Source organism: Echinops telfairi, unplaced genomic scaffold (genome assembly GCF_000313985.2).
Source record: "Echinops telfairi isolate 266 unplaced genomic scaffold, ASM31398v2 ScPeMD7_443;HRSCAF=831, whole genome shotgun sequence".
Taxonomy (NCBI): Eukaryota; Metazoa; Chordata; class Mammalia; order Afrosoricida; family Tenrecidae; genus Echinops; species Echinops telfairi.
This window is the reverse complement of record NW_022104341.1, coordinates 34,350,563-34,372,229: the sequence shown is the minus strand read 5'-3', so window position 1 is coordinate 34,372,229 and position 21,667 is coordinate 34,350,563. Positions and strand designations below refer to the sequence as shown.

General features: G+C 38.0%; 1 protein-coding gene across 1 annotated transcript in view; it reads right to left on the bottom strand.

The window, feature by feature from the left end:
* Nucleotides 1–21,667, bottom strand: part of COL24A1 (collagen type XXIV alpha 1 chain) — a 411,206-nt gene that overhangs the window by 338,804 nt on the left and 50,735 nt on the right. Inside the window, exons 3-4 of the mRNA XM_045292047.1 lie at nucleotides 13,759–13,812; nucleotides 9,070–9,123 (exon numbers count right to left, since the gene is read on the bottom strand). Coding sequence (XP_045147982.1) covers nucleotides 9,070–9,123; nucleotides 13,759–13,812 — 108 coding nt within the window. The remainder of the gene's footprint in view (nucleotides 1–9,069; nucleotides 9,124–13,758; nucleotides 13,813–21,667) is intronic.

Sequence of the window (21,667 nt, the reverse complement as noted above, 5' to 3'; positions counted from 1 at the left end):
TGTGCTTGACACAATGGATGGATGGATGGATTGTGATAAGAATTGTACGAGCCCCCAATAAAATGATTTAAATTAAAATAAAAAGGAATGCAATTTCTAATTGCCAAAATTCATTTAATTCTGTATAAAAATAGATATTTTTAAAAATCTGGGCACCTTTACCTTTACTTTTCAGAAGATGTTTGGCATTAGGCTTCAATTAAGGATTTGAGTACTAGATTTATTTTTTGTATACATACTAACAGGGTATCATTTTTCAAATTTTTGTACAGCTCACAAAATAAAGGAGGTACAATATTTTATTCTGATTTTCGTTATCATTCTCAGTGAAGGATAAATCTATATTTCTACATAGTCTTAAATGACATTTTCACTCTGTAGGATATGGGGAAATCGTTCTTAGTTTTCATGTCTTCTTTCACACATTGTGGGATGCTTTATTTTTTTAAATAAATACTTTAACTGGGGGGTCTTACATCTCTTATCACAATGCGTACATTCATCCAGTGTGTCAAGCACATTTGCACATATGCTGCCATCATCATTTTCAAAGCATTCTCTTTCCACTTGAGCCCCTGATATCAGCTCCCCATTTCTTCCCCTTCTACCTGCCCTCCCTCATGAACCCTTGATAGGTTATTGATTATTTTTTCCATCTCTTACGTCATCCTCCATCGCCCCTCACCCACTTTTCTGTTATTCATCCCCCCAGGAGGGGGTTCTAGATTGATCCTTTCTCCCCACACCCTCCTCTAATCCTACTCTCCTTGTTGGCCCTGAGGGGTTTATCTATGGTGGATTTCCTGTGTTGTTGACTCTTATCTGTAGCAGTGAGCATTCTCTGGTCTAATCTGATTTGTAAGGTAGAACTGAGGTCATGATGGTGGGGGGTAAGAAAGCACCAAAGGGCTACAGCAGGTGGTCTAGTGGCTAGGATTCAGAGGTGCTTTAAATTTGCACTCAAAATGACCAATAAAAGAATGGTGGCACAGAAGAATCCTGCATGGTTCCTGATGAGTCTTTTCATTTTGTAAGTTAGATGTGAGTTGTCACTTTAAACAGTCCTGCTCTCTCTTTTGTTGGTAGTTGTGGAGTCAATCTGGCAGTGGTTGGTTAACTGAAGACTGTCTTCTTCCCTTCTACAGCCATCACTCCTTCTACCACTGAGGCCACCAGTTTAGATCGTTAGCTGTGAGATTATGGAACCTCAGAAAAACTGGTGATTTTTTTTCATTTATAAGAACTAACTCAACCCTTCATCTTAAAAATAGTGATAGATAATATACTTCCAACCAATAAGACATGTTAAAAAGATAGGCCATACTTTGCTTCACGAAAGAATACTATAAAACTTGTGACCCACTTTGTCCCTCATCTTGCATCAACTCTGTGGCTGCCAATACACTCAGTCTTATTTGATTACCTTTTATATCAAAGAGCTGGAATGGAAAGGAATATTAACAATTGGTAATAATTTACTTCGACCCTCAACTGTAACTGTTTTATACTCATGCATGCCTTTTGTTAAAGTAGCTATATATTCCCTTGGTAAGAGGAAGAGGAAAAGAAAGTGGTTTACACTTTGTTACTTAAAGAATTCTAAAAGTCCTACACATCTGACTGCTCTATTATAGAATCTGTAATCTTTAGAATAGTTGTTTTAGACCCTTATGGGAACTCAAGAGGACTCTCTGTTGGCAGGGAAATTTTCTAGGATACTAAACTGATCACTGGAATAGACTTAGGAGATGCAGCTAGCCCCATATAGGGGAGAGAGCATTGAGATTTGGAGGCAGAAACCAGAGCAAGCATTTAATTAACTGATCCCTCCACTGTAAAATGGATACAACAGTAACAGATGAGAACCCTTCAGACCCAATTCTCTACAGAGTGTGAAGATGTCAGCCTTGTTCTTGTTGGGAGCCCTCAAGCTGGTCTGCACTCATCGTGACCCCCATGTACAGCAGAAAGGATCGCTGCCTGGTCCTGGGCCATGTTCATGATCATCAACTTTCTCATGGTTTGAGCCATTGTTGCAGCCACTACTCCATCTCCTTGAAGGTCTTCCTCTCTTTTTGCGGACCCTCTACTTTTGCCTTCTACAGAAATGAGTCCCTCCTGAGAGCATGTCCAAAGTACGTGAGATGAAGTTTCATCATCCTTGCTTCAAGGGAATATTTTGACGGGACTTCTTACAAAACAGATGTGTTCATTCTGCTGGCAGCCCAAGGTACGTGTATTAGCAGTTAGTATTAAAAATAACAAGACGAAAGACGATTATACCAGAATCAAGTTCATAATGGTTGCCATCCAGAAAGCAGAGAAAACCATTTGAATTAATTATTAACAGTGCAGTGAAATTTTACCAAAGAAGACTTTCAATAGAAAAATTCAGGTTAGTTCTGTAAAGGAGACGCAAAGTCGCATGGCCGCCCCTCTTAGGTAGTTGTGAGGAGGCAGCCTGACAGTCAGGTCTCCTTTGTCCTCCTGCTACTGTCGCTTCTCCTTCAAGCTCCTGGACCCAAACATTGCACATAGCTCTCCTCTACCTCCACAGCCTAAGGATTTGTCCAAATTTCAGCAGAGTAAAGAGATATAATACTGAGGTAAGTGGCAGGTCTCCACCTAATAGGTAACGTAGGCTAATGGCTGGGGGAGAGATTTTTCCTTAATGTCCTGTTGTGTGTTAAGGAGCACATGCAGCAATAAGGATAAACTGACAGTCCTCCCAACTAGACCTATCTGGCCAAGGACACACCAGAAGGTTCCCCTTCTGCCCTTAATTAACAATGTCAGGGAGAGGGCACGTGTGGAAGATACCACCTATAACACCCGGGAAGGGGGTGAACTGGTGTGTCATGTGACTGTCCCCATGTGACTGTCATGTGACTGTTCCTCACCAATGACACAAAGTGGAGTCTGTGTGGGAGAGTTCTCCTTGGATATCTTTTGAGCTAGGAAGGTTGAGAGGGAATGGGAGGTTACTCACTACAGACTTTTTTCTATTGCATGTCATTTACTTATTTTTCTAAGTAATAAATGATACTTTCCGTATGCTTCATGTGTTCAGGCTCTGATCAGAAGGACCTTATAGAAATTAAGGAATCCAAATTAGTTTTTAGTTCCCTTTTATAATGGCCTCCAGGCTGTACCCTGTGAATACATTAAAGCCTTGGAAAGTGATGTCTCCCAGTAGCCTTGACTTCAACATTCCTAATAACAGTATGACCTCTATAATCTCAGCTTTCATAGACCGTCTTCATTCTCAGTGTGACCGTCTCTAACCAGTAATCCCCTTTTGAGTTCGCTCGCTCTAGGTTCCCACAATGTTGGGAACTAGCACCCTGCAGAAGTGCTAATCTGTGGAGCCCACTCCATTTTCACTCTCTTAGGCCCCTTATGCTTTAACCAGCCTAAGTGCCAGGATCTGATATTATAATCATTCCCTGGAGCACATAAGTGAGTCCACTGTACCTTTCTCTTTATTTTATAAACTCACCTAGAAATTTGGAACCCTTACCTCTCCACTTACAAACTGAGGCACCCAAATGTGCCTCAGCACAAGCAATCATACTGATGGATCTCATTTTAACCCCGTGACTTCTCATAGTCATTGGCCCTTCAATGTGTACAACAATGACCTTATGAAATGATCTTTGCCATTTTCACAGGTAGATATTATATAAGTTCTCCTTTTTTATAGGCTGAGTTGATGATTTTGCTTTGAACTTTCACAAGCTTCCCCAACCCAATCCATTACCTCCTCTGAATCTGTTCTAACAACTTCTGCTTTCCCTCACTTAAAAGACCACATCTACCATTCTCTCTCATGAGGACATCATTGGTGCACTGTCTTTTCTCCATTATTTTAATTTTCATTTCTCTCCAGAGTAGTTTCCAACACAAGTAAACAAGCTGCTATTTCTCCCATCTTAAACAAAAAAACAACTTTCCTAGAGCTCATAGCCCTGTTCCATTATTCTATGATCTTTTAGAGGAAAAAGTCTTAGAAAGTGCTCCGTGTTAACTATAATACACCCTCTCCTTTCATAATCTTTTCATCTGTTCTAATCATGTTTTCATCCCTACTATGGTCACACTTCACTGCTATTCACTCTCAATCTCAATTTCTTGTTCCTCCTTCCTTCCTAATTTATTAAACTTTAGAGTGCCTGCAATACATTCATCTCTAAATGATATGGTCATATTTTTAGCTTTAAATTATATATGTACACTCATCCCTAGATGGATCTTTCTAACTGTGGCATTTCTCCAAGATTCATCTCTATCCAGCCTTTTATATCTCCACTTGGATGACAAGTCATCTCAAATTAAGTGTCCAAAAATGAACTCATGGGATTTTGATTCCAATGATGGGAGCATGGCATCTATTCAACCCTCCCTTCTGATAACAATTATAAAATCAGGGAAAATACATCAAATACCTATTTGAACACATAGTAAGGCAACTCAACCTAGGACACAGTAGAGAGGAATCAACTCTTAAAAGAAGAGAAGCACATTTGGTGATGCACATTTACACAGCTTTGCTTTCTTCCAGGGTCTCATGACACAGCTACAGAGTCTGAATCAGAAAATGACAGGCTTTGGGGCTGAAGGATTTAGACGCTAAAGTATGAAAGTATCAGAATGATAGACTGGAAATTGAGGGTAAAAATCCTAGAATGAGGGAGGTGCCCACCCAAATCTGGTAATAAACTCTCTTCAATTCTTGGCTGATGCTGACGCGTGTTTGCTTGGGAAGAAACTGCAACTAGCTCAGCAGAAAGCACTAACTGGAAGACCGGAAGACTGGAGCTTAACGTCCAGGTGCTGTTTCCACCGGGGAGGTGATTTGGAGATGGAGCCACGTCATTTTAAAGACATGGGAAACGTCTTCCCACTGAAATTGGAGTAAGACCATATCTTAGAAGTAAATATGATGTTCTTGGATTAATGGGTTAACTGAAGCACTAAGAGCAAAACAGAACAAATATATATATATGAATAAATCTATGTGTATTTATGTACAAAACTAAATCTGTACAAGTTTAAAGATAATGTGCTGGTTATATAACTGCCTTGAGAACAAAAATCAACAGTTTTCAAAATATTCCCAAAGTGGGCAATACTATGCCTAGGAGTGCTGGAATGACCCAGGAGGGCAGCTAACACACACACACACACACACACACACACACACACACACACACACGCACACCCCTTTTCCTCCTGAAAGTGGAGTTTAACAAAAAGAAGTCACTTCATTATGTTGACAGAAGCAATCTAGTGTAAGAGACAGAGTAAGGCAGATTCCATTTTTAACCTAATTCTGTCAACTCTAAGAGCTCTCTTGGTTAAGTGCTTTCCTCTTTGACCTTTTTTCTTCTGAGCAAAGCAGAAAGCAATACAACTTACCCTCATCGTACTCTTATCTGAAATGAAATCGGATGCGATGCCAAACAGATATTGGCACAGATTCGATGTTTCATAAATTAGTTCTTTTTCTCTTATGATGCCAGTCCCTCATTACTAATATGCCCGCTCATCCCTGCAGTTCAACATTATTGAGCGCCCATCACGTGGTAGGCACGGGCCTAGAAACAAATGCGTACATGAATAAAATGTGGGCCCTGTACTCAAAAAGCTAAGATTCTATGGAGGAAAACACATACATAAGTGATAACTCTCTTTTCCTGAGCAAGGTTTATTACTACTTATTTATTCTTGATGACAATACTAATTTTATTTAAAAAGTATAACAGAAAATAACTATTATTAATTTTTGTGAAATTTTAAGATGCTTTAGAAAATATCTTTATAAAACTAAATTTCTGAGCTTTAATAGATTCTTCATATCAATCAGTTAAAACAATTTACAACAAATAATAAGAGGGAACTTCAAAAGTTCACCAAAAAATTTGAATTCAAATATATTGGAATTTTCCACAAACTGGTTTAAGCTCCCTTGTATTAGCCAGTGCTGCCTCAATATTATACTATAATAAGTCCTATTCAATCTCAATCAAATAAAACTTGATGCATTTAAAATTAATAAAGAATTTATTTTAAGACTATAATATCCAGTGGTAGAGTAGTAACTGCTTTTGAATTTCCTTAAATATTACAAAAAGAGAAAGCCAGAGAAGTAGCTAATGTGAAGGTCTCCCTCCTAGAATTCCCATATCTGTGCTTCCTCTTCCACAATGGACAGCACTGATTTGTTTAGTGACGAGAGTGTGGTAAGCGTAAGGGTAGTTGCCTAGAGTAGGTCATTAAAAGCCGTGGCTTCCTTGTTCTCCCAGATCACATGCGTTGGGGGAAGCCAGAGATGATGTCATAAGGATGCTTAAGCAGCCCTCTGGACAAGCCCACATGGGGACAAGACAGAGCTCGAATGGAGCCCGCTGCTGACAGCAATCTGACTAAGTCCTCTTGGGAAGGGAATCTTCAGCACCCCACTGAAGCCTTTAGTGATTGCAAATCCAGTTGACTTTTTTTTACTTCCACCACAATCTCAGGAGAAGAGAAAGAAATCTGACTTGGAGGTAGTACAGCCAGAATGTTCCTTGGAAGCAGGGGTGATGAGAATTTGTCCCATAGACTTTGGGTATGTTATCAGGAGACACCATTCCATGGAGAGGGGCATTATGCTTGGTAGAGAGGCAGCAGAAACCAAGAAGACCCTCAAAGAGCTGGATTGACCTAGTGGCTGCAACAATGGGCTCAAGCATCACTAACAATTGAGAGGATGGTGCAGGAGCAGGCTGCTAACCTCTAGCTTTGCTGCTAGCCTCTAGCTTTGTTCGGCTGTGCACAGGGTCCCTATGGGCTGAAAGTGATTGATGGCACCTAACAACAGTTCATGAGAGACCCTAACCCAGAACCACCTCCAGCTAAGCTGCTCCTGAAATTCGGACTCACAGAAGTCGTGAGATAAAAAATAATTGTTGCTTCTTTAAACTCCTAAATTTGGTGGTAATGTGTTATACAGCAATAGGTAGCTGACCCAGTCAGCTAGGAAATATTGGGAGAACTCTGTGTTTGTACACTCTGGGAGAAAGCAGGCAGGCTGAATGCGCCCTCTATTGTAACAATGTCACAAGGGATCTTGTTGACAATATTTTCAACCCGAGCCTCTCATTAAATTAATAAATTAAAGGTGCTAAATCAATTCAGCCTAAGTATATTCTTAGACTTAACCCCAAAACTAGGTGAAAAAATTACTGATACTAAAGAAACTTAAGGTTGATATGTAAGTTCTGTGGTTCAAGTTTATTTTGTCAATAAATTCCATTATCCATGTTACTGAAGACTTAGTAATTTTCCAACAATCCCCATTCGTAAAAACCTAAGGACCCTTTTTTGAAAAATTATCTTAAAAACAAGAATTCTGGTACTTTCATTTGCAATTCTATTTGGCTCAGTTACCTCATAACTAGCTCCTCAAAGAGAGATAACATTTTCTTATTTTTTATATGGTGTTTTTATGTGTCTTATCTCATGTTATTTATATGAAGTATCTTTGGTTATATTAAATTTTATAAAGTTCATTTATCAAAGTATCAGAATTAATATATAAAGAAATGTTTATAAAGTTTCATAATGTGCTACATTTTCTACTGCACTAAGGATCTCCCCAGCCCAACAAACTTGTATTTGCCTAAATTTACTTTTTCCACAGATCCAGGTAACTCCTTTTTGAAATGATGGATAAATTCTTATGCAATATAATTTCCTTAGAGCCCAATGATTCTAGTTATGTCACTTTTGCCAAACAACATCTGACAAAAGCAAAATAACAGAAATTGTCTTTAGAGAGTATAGCTTAATTAAAAGGAAAATTTCCCCCCTTTGAATGGCAATCAGTACGGTAATTAGATGTCAACATTTTTGTCAGGTGTAAGCAATCTGCATTTTCATCCCACTCTTTTGAATCAATATTATAAGAGTATTATGAATTATAAGGTGTGGCTGTTGTGCTGATACTACTTATTCTAGAAATGCATCTTAAATACCTAGGCAAATTGGTTTCACACACACACAAATACTCTAAAAACATTATTTAAAGCAACTGACACACCGTGGTCATTTTTAACATCTGTTACAAATCTAATGCTCTTCCCAAATATGTGCAGTTAGAACAATTCATGGTCAGTCATGGTTATGTGGACATGGTTATCAAATTATTAAATTGAACACAAATTAAAGGCTAATGGCCAGGCGTATACGATTAAGTTCCCCAGGAGGTCTAATTAGTGGCTTGTAAAATGAGTGTACATGTTCTTGTCCAGGCCATATGTGTTCATAATGTAGTCTATTGGAGAACAGTGACAAATATGAAAAATCTTATCACTGTACCAAATATGTGATTGAAGAGAAACATTCTTCTCTCCTGTTTTTGTTTTCCTTGGTGTTATGAAAATATATCTATTAGCATAGATATGACTATAGCCCATGGGAAATTATGAGCTGGGACTTTACAGCTACATTATCCTTTACCCTACTAAATATACTTGAATTTCCCAAATAGAGCATTAAAAATAACAGCCAAGCCTTCCAGCTGTCAAGTCAATTCAACTCATATTAACCCAAGGTCTGACACAGTAAACTGCTCCTTGGGCTTGCATGGCTGTGCTCTTTATAGAAGTAGATCTCCAGGCCTTCCACAGCCCTGTGCATGCCTTTGAACTGTTCATCGGTCGGCTAGTGTTCAAGATCAAACCACTTGCTTCACCCAGAGACTTTTTGGAGATAATAGAGATCTTCTGTATCCAAAGATTGGGCTTAAAAGTTAATAACTTTAAACTTCTTATTTTGTTGGCACTGTTAAGAATCTACACACCCAAACAGCACTGAGCCAACAGCTTCTCCCTGGACAATTCAGTGGCATTGCTTACATTCTTCCCAGTTGTGCGACTACTCTCACCCTCATGTTCTAGTGTTGTCTTCCTCCTAACATCAGCTCAATGCCTCCTAAAGCTCTGGCTACACTTCCAAGATGCTCTTGGCAAGGACCACCTTTTTGATATGAGGAAAATGAGATGATACTCATTAGTAATCACTTACCTTTGGACCTGGTAATCCAGGTAACCCAGGATTTCCATGTGGCCCAGGAATGCCCTGAAAATAGTAAAGAATAGTCAAATCAATTTTTGAACAGATTTAAATATGAGCAACACATGGAGACTATTAAACAGATTATTAAAATAGGTGCTATTTAATATAATTTTACTCAAATTCATCCTACCTTATTTTCTTGTCTTTTCTGAGATCTTGGATGTCTCAGTCTTGGAAAAAAATAACTAGGCTAATCATAGTGCAAAACTGTGGTTTCCCTCCATTGCTTCAAAACACTGCCCTTAAGGTGTTTACTTCCCGTATACACCACCTCTGTCTCCAGTAGCAGCATATTGTTCTGTGCTATTTCTAAAAGCTGTGTAGATTGAGAAAACTAAAAATAACGGAGTGAAATTATTTAGTTACTCTCCTCTAAAGAAGTCTTTGGCCTTTCTACACTCGAGCTTTTACTTATGCAATTCTGGATGCCTTAAAAACTGATTTCATTTACCTTTCCAAAGCAAAACTAAGCCAGTCACTGTTAAATCCATTCCAATTCATGATGGCTCTGTGTGTCCATTGGGTTTTCATTAGTTGACTTTTCAAAGTGGAATGCCCAGCTTATCTTCCAAGGTAACTCTAGGAGGATTTGGATCATCCATCTTTCTGTTTGCCACCAACCTCCTGATAGTTGGTGCCCCGACTACTGAATCATTCTTCAAGAATCTATTCAGATCCTACCTTAGATTTAAATCCTTAACACAGCAGCATGAAGTGATTTCTCTTTCTTACTAACTTCTTACAAGTTAAAACTTACAAGTCTAATAGATCTTCACTCTATTACCACAGAGTGGTATATTAGTCTACACTTTGTCTAACGTCTAATAGAACTTTATAGGACAGATTAGAACTTCCTCCATAAATTTTTTGGTTGTTGTTTTTAGGTACCATTGAGTCAGTTCCAACTCATCGTAAGCTTTTGACAACAGAACCAAACACCTGCCTGATCCTGTGTCACTGATGCTACGTTGCTATATTGTTGAGCCCATTGTTACAGCCACTGTGTCATCTTGTTGAGGGCTTTCCTTTTTCCCCATTATCCTTCCACTTTACCAAGCATGCTGTTCTTTTCCAGGGACTGGTCTCTCTTGGTAACATATCCAAATTACCTAATATGACATCTCACCATTCTTGCTTCTAAGGAGCATTTAGCTGCACTTTTACCAAGACAGATAGACTTGATCTTTTGTCAGTGCATGGTATTTCAATCGTTTTCTCCAGCACCACAATTCAAACACATAGATCTTTCTTCACTTCCTTATTCATGGTCCAACTTTCCCATGCATCTGAGGCAATTGGAAATACCATGGCATGAGTCAGGTGCACCCTAGCCTCAAAGTGACATCCTTCTCTTCAACATTTTAAAGAGATCTTGTGCAGCAGATTTACTCAATGCAATATGTCGCTTATCGCGAGACTGCAGCTTCCGTGAGCATTGATTACTGATCAAAGTAAGATGAAATCCTAAGAACTTCCATCTTTTCTCCATTTATCATGATATTACCGACTGGTTCAGGTGTAAGGATTTTAGTGTCTTTACGTTGAGTAGTTATCCATACTGGAGACTGCAGTTCCTTGATCCTCATCAGCAGGTAGGTGAAGTCCTCCTTAGCTTCAGCAAGCACGGTGTGCTACTTGCATATACAGATTGCTAATAAACCTTCTTCCAATCCTGATGTCTCATTCTTCCTCATATAAAGCCTCTTCTCAGATTATTTGCTCTGTCTACAGTTTGAACAAGCATAGTGAGAGTATACAACCCTGACACACACCTGTCCTGATTTAACACCATGCATATTCCCTTCTTCTGTTCCAATAATTGCTTCTTGATCCATGTACAGGTTCTGCATGAGCACAATGAAGGCCTCCTAGGCTGTACATTTTGTAAGGAAGCAGACTGCCATAGTAGCTGGTGAGTTTGAATGATCAACATTTTAGTTAACAGGTGTGTGTTTAACCACCGTATCCAAAGGGTTCCTTTCTGTAAAAATTCATTCATGGAAAATTAATTTGCCAATTAATCATGTATGGTATTCACCGTTTTAATTTGCTTTTTCAATATGTTTCTGCTATTGGAATACTTTAGTATATTATTACTTAAGATTACAAATTCCTTGAAAAATAATTCATTCTTAAATAACTAACAGTATATAGCACATATTAGCCACTTGATGAATATTTGCCAATTTTATTTCATTTTTCTAATAAATTATACAACCAGAATTCAGTCATTGTGTTGATTTAGTGATTACCTAATATGTACCAGGAACTGTGTTAATGCTGTACATTTCTTATTTCTAAGAGGAAGTGTGGTCATCAAGGCAAAAAAAATAAGGGAAAATGATTAGATATCATGATATTGTATGTAATTTATAACTTCAAAAATAACTTTAAAATAATAAGATAGAAAAATAATCATGGTGGTTAATGGATGAATTATTGATGTAGATGTAAAGACAATAGCTCATGTCCATTGGCATTGTGTTGATTCTGATGCATTGTGACCCTCTACAGCAGCGTAGCACTATCTTAGGCAATTCCAAGACTATGAATAATTATCCTTTAAATGGATTTTTTAAATCATTTTATTGGGGACTTGTACGGCTCTTATCACAATCCATACATTCATCCGTTGTGTCAAGCACATTTGTACATTTGTTGCCATCATTATTTTCAAAACATTTTCTTTCTACTTGAGTCCTTGGTATTAGCTCATTTTTCCCCTCCCTCCTGCACCCTTCCTCATGAACCCTTGATAATTTATAATTTTTTTCTTGAATTACACTGATGTATCCCTTCATCCACTTTTCTGTTGTCTGTCCCCCAGGGAGTGGGTTATATGTAGATTATTGTGATCGGTCCCCCCGCCTCCCCCCACATTCCCCTTCCTCTCCTGGTATTGCTACTCTCATTATTGGGCCTGAGGGTTTTATCTGTGCCGGATTCCCTATGTTTCCAGCTCTTATCTGTACTGATGTACATGCACTTGTCTAGCCAGATTTGTAAGGTAGAATTGGGGTCATGATAGTGGTGGGGGAGAAAGCATTAAAGCAGTGATGAACACATGAAGCACATCGCCGCATGGGAAGAATGAAGGAAATCATGCTAAGCAAAGTAAGCCAAGCACAAAAGGACAAGTACAACATGAGTCTGCTGAGGTAAGCTTTAAAATGCAAAGGGGGCATAGGGGAAAAGTTACTGTCTACATACATTCCTGGGGTGAGGTCCAGGTACTAAGGCGTGGGCCAGACCCAATCCAGAGATACATAGGGCAGCCAACTAAAAAGGAGGGGAAAAGAAAACATGGGTAGTGGGGGAACAGGGTATCTTGATAGCATGTGTGATCGAATTCAATCTGAAGGAGTTGATAGAATCCTCAATTTCTTCATCATTAGCCTTAGTGATTGGTACATAAATTTGAATAGTAGTTGTATTAAATGGACCATCTTGTAGGCCTGTAGATAATATCCTATGAAGACAGTATTGTAACTCAAGGCAGATCTTGAACAATTCTCTCTGATGATAAATGCAATGTCATTCCTCTTGAATTTGTCATTTCCTGTATAGGAAGCTAGATGGTTTTCCAGCTCAAAATGGTTCAATCAGTCCATTTCAACTTACTAATGTTTAGGTTTATGTATTCCATTTAATTATTGATGATAGATTTTCTTAGTTCCATACTTCATATATTCCACTCTGATGATTAATGGATGCTTACAATTGTTTCTTCTCATTTTGAGTTCTGCCCCATCAGCAAAGAAGGTCCTTGAAGCTTTAGTCCATCCGGGTTCTTATGCTTGATTCTACTTTGAGGAAGCAGCGCTTCCTCAGAAGTGTTTTAAGAGTCTTCCATCCTGAGGGCTCATCTTCTGGAACTTCATCTGGCAACATTCTGCTGCTATCCGTAAGATTTTCAGTGGTGAATCCCTGAGAAGTGGAGCAGCTATTCGCTTTCGTGCTCTGTTCTTAATCTGGAAGTCTGCTAAATCCTGTTCTCCATGGGTGACCTTACTGGTATGTGAAATGCCAATAGCATAGGTCCTCGCATCACAGCAACATGCAAGCCACCACAGTTTAACAAACTGACAGACAAGACTTTCTGTGAGTGAACATCCACATTTTTTTAAGTGACAGAATCAAACTCGAACACAGCAAGAAGTCATTTGTGTGACCCATGTCATGTGAGATCTACTGATGATCATTCAGGCAGGGTTTTTCCCTCAGGGTTTTTTTTTTTTCTGGTCAAAAACTCCAGCATTTTCCACTATGTTATCCAAGAATGCACTGTTTTAAAACAGCCCATTCCTTTTCATTCTCCAGAACAAATGAAGCTCACCTTGGACTATCAATTCCGGATGAGATCACTTTATAACCAAAAATAATGTTACAGGTAGCAATAAACAAATGTGGTCATCTTTCTTGGGCATGTTCACAGAAAATGCTTTGGCTGACTGTTTATATTCAGATAAACAAGCCTACACGTGTTCCTAAGCTCCTCTTGAACTGGCAAAGGCAGACAGCTTTTGAAGATCCAGGCAGGTTTCCAAAGGAAGTATATGTGGTACAATATTAAGAAAAAAATAGATTGAAAAGTTATTAATTCAAATAGCAAATTGGAAATAGACTCCATCTACTCACCCTTGGGCCTCTTTTTCCCGCTGGACCTGGGATACCTGCTGGACCAGGTGGACCCTTGGGAAACAAAGAGCAGGGCATTATAGATCATAATGTGTGAATCTTTCTCTTGATTTCAATATGCGTTGCACTTGGGACAACTCTCCTCAATGCCCGATCCCTAACTGATGATCATTTTAATGCATCTGAATCCCCAGCGCTAATCAGCAGGGGTGAGAGTTGCAGTAGGAAAGACCTCTTTAATCTGGCCAAAAATGGAAGCCGGAAATCTATGACTTATGGTTACAGCCACTGTATCTGGCTTTTACAGGGACCATAGCTAGTAGTTTTGTGGGTAATTTTTACCTAAATTTACTTTTACTGAAGAGGAGACATTCAATTTAGGGTTTGAAGACCATAATCTACTGACTTTGCTTCCAAACACATTTCAAGAACAACTTCCTCTGAAAAATTAAAGTACTGGCCATTCTATTTTACTTTAAAATAAGGTTATTAAGGATCTCTGTAAGGTGTTAGCCTGTTATAAGGAGATCCTTTAACTATATAGATTAGGATACTGCCTCCTATCAAAATGAGTAAACCAGGAGGTAATTAATAGAGTTAAATAGTTTGTATTCAAGAGGTATAAAAGGAAAAAATATTCATTTTAAAGCGTTATAAAGTCAAACTCAAAATCCACTGCCATCAAGTTGATGCCGACTAAAGGCAATCCTATAAGACAAGACAGCACTGCCCCTGTGAGTTCCTGAGACTATGGCTTTATGGGAGTAGCTGGATTTCCTGCGGAGTGGCTGGTGGTTTCGAACCGCAAACCTTGTGGATCACAGCCCAACTCATAACCAGATGCCCCCAGGGCTCTTTAAAGTGCTATATGGTCTTTAAAATTACTTTGAGATAAATAAAACAACTCCTTGCTCCCTCATCTATCTAGCATCTTTCTTACTTACTGTAACAATTGACTGGAAAAGTATATGTGTTCAATGAAATATTGTTGAGCCTGTATTCAGGCATTTGTCCATTTATTTGTTACTGAGCATCTTGCTGGTGTGGCATTATTCTCAGTGCTTATAAAACTTTGATAAATACATACTCCTTCATTAAACTTATTGCCACCGAGCCATTTCCAACTCTTAGGAACCCTATAGGACAAAGTAGAATCGCCCCACGGGTTCTGAGGCTCTTGCTTTGTCCAGGAATAGAAAGCCTCATCTTTAGCCCATGGAAAGCTTAGCAGCCCAGTGGGTAACCCACAAGGCCACCAGGGCGCCTTCGCTGCAGCAAACATAGTACAAACCTTGATATTAGATAGATCAAGGTTAACATTTTAGCCTCACCACAAAACCTGCCGGGTTTCATTTTTCTCAAGTGTCAGAAGTCTATACATCAATTACGGTGGCATGCAAAATGAAGGGATGGCCCAAGGTTGAGTCATATGTAATTGTCAATGGGTCCCTATTTTTAACCTAAAAATGCAGTTTTGTGTCTTCTAATTTATAGCATGGCCAGGTTACACCTAGAAGTTTCCTCCAGAATGTAAAATCTATATTTAGTTTCTTAGGAGGAAAGAGAAAATGGATTGACGGAAATTAGAGAAGGTAGCTTTCCAATTAAAAAAACCAAAAGGAGGAACAAAATAAGTTATATTTGTAAAACAATAGGTATTGAACATTTTTCTCATTCTTCTTTGTATGTCTTGGAGTGTTCTCCTTTATTGATATTAGTCATATTGCCTTTTTCTGATACTATATCTATTTGAAAGGATCCCTGGTGGCTAGTAGTTACATGTTGGGCTGTGATCTGTGAGGTCTGAAGTTTGAAACCACCTGGCACTCCTCAGGAGGAAGACATGGCTTTCTACTTGCACTGAGTTTCAGTCTTAGCAACTCTCAAGGCAATTTCAGCTTGCTCTGTTGGGTCACTATGAGTCAGCATTGGCTCAATGTCACTGAGGTTTTATATTTCAAACCATCCATTTCCCTTCCATTGAATTTCTCTTTCTCTTACCTACTAACTTAATGGGAAAAACTTCCACATATTTTCAAATGTTGAAAGAAAATTACTATGCCTACTCAACCCTAAGCCAAGGATCATATTCAGCTTCCCCACCCAACCCAAACTCACAGACATCGATTGATTGTGACTTAGAGTGACCCTTAGACATTGATTGATTGTGACTTAGAGTAGAACTGCCCCTTTAGGGTTCTGAGACAGCACATCTTTACAGGCATAGAAAGCCCCATCTTTCTCCCATGGGGCCGCTGATGACTTTGAATTGCTGACCTTGAAGTCAGTAGTCCAGTGCGTAATCCACTGGGACACAAAGACTCCTTTATTCTGAAATAGTGGTTCATAAAATTTAACAATTATTTATTTTGTCAGTAGCATCTATCAGATTTTCATGTTCTTAATGTTAGGAAAACTAACATTCTTTTCAAATTTGTATCAGTTCTGATGTTATCATCAGAATTTAACAGCTGTTTACTTGCAATACGTCCTGAAAAAGGAGATAAAATAGGGTGACTCAGAGAGAGAGGAAGCGACACTGTCCGGTTAGGTTACTGCCTTGACAATGGGTCTTCAGAGCCACAGCAAGACAAGACACGGCTCCACTCAAGCTGAAAAGAGAGTGCATATTAGATGGAGGGGAGTGCGGTTTCTATTGTGATTCAAATGCCCAAGTCGCTTAATAGCTCCTAAATAAGCGCCACGATTTTTAAGAACAGATTTTTCAGTGGGCATTTTCTAGGAACCAGGGAAGCCGAGTCATTTTTTTATAGTCTGATAGTTGAGGGTAATACATTATTTCATGAAAATAAAGTTACGTTTTTAAAATGTACTTTTAGGTTACTGCTTAAGAGAAATCATAACTCAATGAAAAGTAATGGCTGTCTAATCAGACGATTTAGATTTAAATCATGGCTCCATGATTTACGCGCTGAATGACTTTTGACTAGTCAGTTGTTCTTTCAGAGCCTTGGTTTTCTCATCTTTAGAGGGTATTAAATAAAATAAACCTTTCAGGATTATTGTGTGCATTTGAAATATTGTGTACAAAGTATATATCTTTGCACATGATACATAGTGGATGACCAATTAAGGATTGTGTAATTTTGGGGGGGTACATAAAACTAGATGTGGCAATTTAAAAAGAAGTCACTTGGGTACCTGAGAAATTGGATGTCCATTCTCAAATACTACCGTCAAATAATTTTTAATGAATTATTTCAGATTGTCTATTCTTCAGTGGAGACATGTTTTATATATTTTCAAGGGTACAAGTGTACAAAAGAGGAATAGTAGTGACTTACATGGCTAAAATCAATTCCCAGGGTTCTAGAGTACAAGAACATGTCGAGATTTTGTTTTGTTTGCTTGTTTGTTTGAAGAGGCACCTGCTACCCATGGCCCCAATTTGTTCTTTTGAAACAACTTTACTTTCTCAACAAATCTAGAGCTCTGTGTTTTTATCTATTAGCTAATTAAAGAAATATAAAATTCTAGAGCTAGTAGGAAATTATAAATTGGGAGCTTGGACAAATTACTCTTTAAATTACACAGAAACACATTCTTCACCTTCTATGGCCTAGCTTTCCTTCCTTATGCTGTAGATAGTGATTCTATGATCTCAAAATAAAACTCCAGGCTTTCTTATAGAAATTTATAACTATGAAATATGAAATTCTACAGATAATTCTACCCCCACTTAATTACATTTTATTGTCAATTTATGGTGATCTACTACTTGGACTGCTTAATTAGGACCACATCTATAAAAAGGATGAAAAAATGTTTTTTTTAGGGCTTTTCTCCTTCCAATGGCATTTTAAATTTTGCTTTTAACTTTATAGTGCCTTAATTAAATGCTAATTTGATTTTTACAGATATATTTTAGTTATATAGTCATTCTGTAATCATTAAATGGGACTGAATGTAAATCATATTGCCAGGAGATTCTGTCTTGAAAGACAGAAAAAGGAAAAAAGAAAAGTGAGTAGGAAATGGAGAAAAGAGAAGATGGGAGGGAAGAACAATGAAATAGAAAAGAAGAATATAGGCTAAAAGAATAACAAATATAGAGAAAGAAGGAATAAAAAATATATTACAACACTACTTTCTTTACTCAGATAAAGGTTCTAAGGAAACCTACCAGCAGGCCTCTGTAAATTTATAGATCTATGTATGTATGTCAAATAATACACTAAATTCTCTCCAATGATGATGGTAGCAATCCCTATTTTTATGTGATATATGGACAGAGTAAAAATAATCAAAATTATTACAAATAACATCTATAAGTGCCACAGATTTTAAATCATACTAAAAGAAGATAAAGTTAGCAGAATATATGAGAATATCAGAAAGCAGAAATTCCAAATTTTTACATACTAAGGATTTTTTCATTACGTGTCATTTAAATAACACTTGGTTTTTTTATACTGGGATGTATTAGCATCTCATTAAACCCCCTTTTTAGAATGTGTGAAATACCCTGAGTGATGTACATACTCTTCCAACATTTACGAAGATGACATGGCCTGGCTCGCTGGAAGAAGAAGGACTTGAAGCAGTTGCTGAGGAAGATCAAAGAACAACCTTCTGTATGGTTGTAAAGAAAATAAAGATCCCTCACATCATGATAAACAGAGAAAAGATTGAAGTGTCAATGTTTTCGTGTTACCTGGATTTACAGTCAATGCTTATGGAAGCAGACAATCAAGAAATCAAATGATGTATTTACATTGGCAAATGTGCTGCCCAATACATCTTTAAAGTGTTAAAGTGCAAAGATAACACTTTGAGGATTAAGGTGTGCCTGAGCAAAGCCGCTGGTTTCAGTAACCTTCTGTGCACGTGAAAGCTGGACAGTGAGGAAGGAGGACCAAAGGAGAAATGATGCATTTGAATCAGGATGTTGTGAACGAGTGCCAGGGCTGCCAGAACAAACCATTTGGTCTTGAGTCTACAACCAGTATGCTCCTTAAAAGCCAGCACACTGATACTGCATATACCATGTTTGGGACATGTTTTCAGGAGAGACTAGTCCCTGGAAAAGGACATCATGCTTGGGAGAGGGTCAGTGAGAAATATAAAGGCCCCCAGGAGATGAGTTGACACTTGGTGACAGAGCAGGCTTTGGTAAGAAAATGTTAGTTTATGTTAGCCCTAAGATATGAATAGGCATACGAAAAATAGAAGAGGAGAAAATAATATTTCACTATATAAAATGAATGAGGGCATGAGTAAAAGCAATAAAAAAGTAGGATAATGAAAGAGCTGAAAGAAAAGTAATAGTGAGAGTAGAGTGACAATAAAGTAGAGTAGAGGGACAAGATGAGGTAGCAGAAGTGAGTCTGATCACAGACAACTATGTGTGTCATAGTAATCTTCTGCGACTTCAGGGCTTAAGCAGATAAGTGATGTGATCTGATTTATGTTTTTTAAAAGATCACTAGAAACTTTTTTACAATATGGAAGAGTACAGACATTTTTTAAGCTACCCCCCTCCCTCCAAACTCACAAAAAAACAACAAAACCAACAAAACAAAGTATCATCTCCAGTGAAACAAGGAACGGAGCATAACCACAAGCCACAAAATATGAAGACTGACACTAAACATAGAGCAATGTTAACGTAAGGAAAGATGTTGACAGAAGGCAGGGGAAACAAAGCAAAATAACCTTCTCAGACCTGAAAGCATGGATGGGATACAAGTATCTCTCAAAGCTTATACAATCTAATAATTCATTCCACCAATCTCTTGATTATAATAATAAAGTTCAATGGCATAGGCAAATAACAGGAGAAAAAATGAATGACCCTATATATATTCAATTCTAAGTTGAGAGTCAAACTAACTGTCATCAAGTGGATTCTGACTCATAGTGATCCTATAAGATAGAGAACTGCCCCTATTGGATTTCTATGGCTGAAAATCTTTATGGAATCAGACTGTCCCATCTTTTTCCTATGACTGATGGATTTGAACCTCTGGTCATTTGGTTAGCAACCTGAAGTTTAACACACAGTGCCACCAAGACCTAGAGTAAGGAATTACAGAATTTAAGAGGAAGAACCGGTTTGCAAACTTTGGAGGTTCCCAAGGAATGGGGGGGGGCTAAGGTAGGAAGATGATGAAATGGATTAGAAGGTTTACAGTTATAGGCTTGGTTGTAAATAAGGTTGTAAATAAGAGAGAGAAGGAAAAATGGGGGGTGGAGGATTGGATAGAATACAAAGATGGGGCTCAATGAATGGTTTGAACTGTTGAATGCAGAATTGAGATGCTGGAATGCAACCGCCCACCCAATCCATAACTTAAAACTCATTAATTAAAAAGAGAACCAGTCAGTGTTATTATTAATGGTTGAATCTCCTAATCACAGACTATTTCTGGTGTTGTGAGGAATAAAATATGCAAAGGACAGAAATCACTGTATCAGAGATACACTCAGAGAGCCTATTGTAAAGGGCTTCACAACATATTGAACTTGAAACAAGAAGGATATATCTCTAGGGGGAAAACAAAACAAATGCAGTTAAGATGACATGTAAGGCATCAAGCGAAACTTGATGCTGTCAGGGTTATATGCTTTAAACTTAATTATTTAATATGTATGATGTGTAAATAATCTGCACCACTTCTCTGTTAGTTTGTCACAATGTGGTGGCATGTGTGTTGCTGTGACGCTGGAAGCTTTGTCACTGGTATTTCAAAGGCCAGAATGTCAGACAAAATGAACAGGTTTGAGTGGAGCTTCCAGATTAAGAATGGACAATGAAGAAGGAGTTAGCTGCCCACTTCAGAGAAATAGCCACTGAAAACCTCATGCATAGCTTTGAAATATCATTAGATACTAAAGGTCTAATGAATGGAAGCAATACATTGTCAGAGATAGTGCAGCAGGATGGGCTCCTTGGTCAAAGGGCACTCAAAATGTGACTTAGGAGGAGGTAATTTCCTGGAGTGTAGTTGAAAAATGGTGATGGGAATGCAGTAAAGGCTATGGAAGGGGAGCCTTCAAAATCTCTATTACTTGAGTTGAGGAGATAGAGCAGAAAAAAATATGCTAAAGATTGGAACTTGGAATGTGCTAAGTATGAATATAGGAAAATAGGAAGTCATCAAAAATAAAATAGGATGCATAAAGATTGATACCCTGGGCATTAATGGGCTCACGTGGACAAATATTGGACTTTTGAATAAGAAAATCATATGATTTACTATGGCAGGAACAACACAATCAAGAAGAATGACAGGGCATTCTCAAAAACAACATTGCAGACTCAATCTTGAATTGCAATGCTGTCTGTGATAGGATTATACCTATTTCATCAATAAACCTATTATTCAAACTTATGAACCAACCACAAAAGCTAGTGATGATAAAATTGAAGAATTCTATCAACTTTTTCAGTCTGAAATTGATCAAACATGCACTCAAGATGTATTGATAATTATTGGTAATTGAAATGCAAAAGTGGGAAATAAAGGGGAAGGTACAGTTGGAAAATATGGTCTTGGTGATAAAAATGAAGCCAGAGGTCACATGATAAAAATTTGCAAGACCAATGACTTATTTATAGAAAGAATCTTTTTTCAACGACACAAAAGGCCACTATACACATGGACTTCTCCAGACAGAATACACAGAAATCAAGTTGACTACACCTGTGGGAAGAGATGATGGAAAAAGCTCCTTAACAGCAACTAAAACGACGCCAAAGGCTGACTGTGGAACAGACCCACTGTAAATCACTCATATTTAAGCTCAGGTTAAAGCTGAAGAAAATTCAATCAAGTCCACAAGAGCCAAAATATGATCATGAGTCTTTCCCACTTGAATTTTGAGAACATCTCAAGAACAGATTTGACACAGTGAACACTAATGAGAGAAAACCTAATGACTTGTG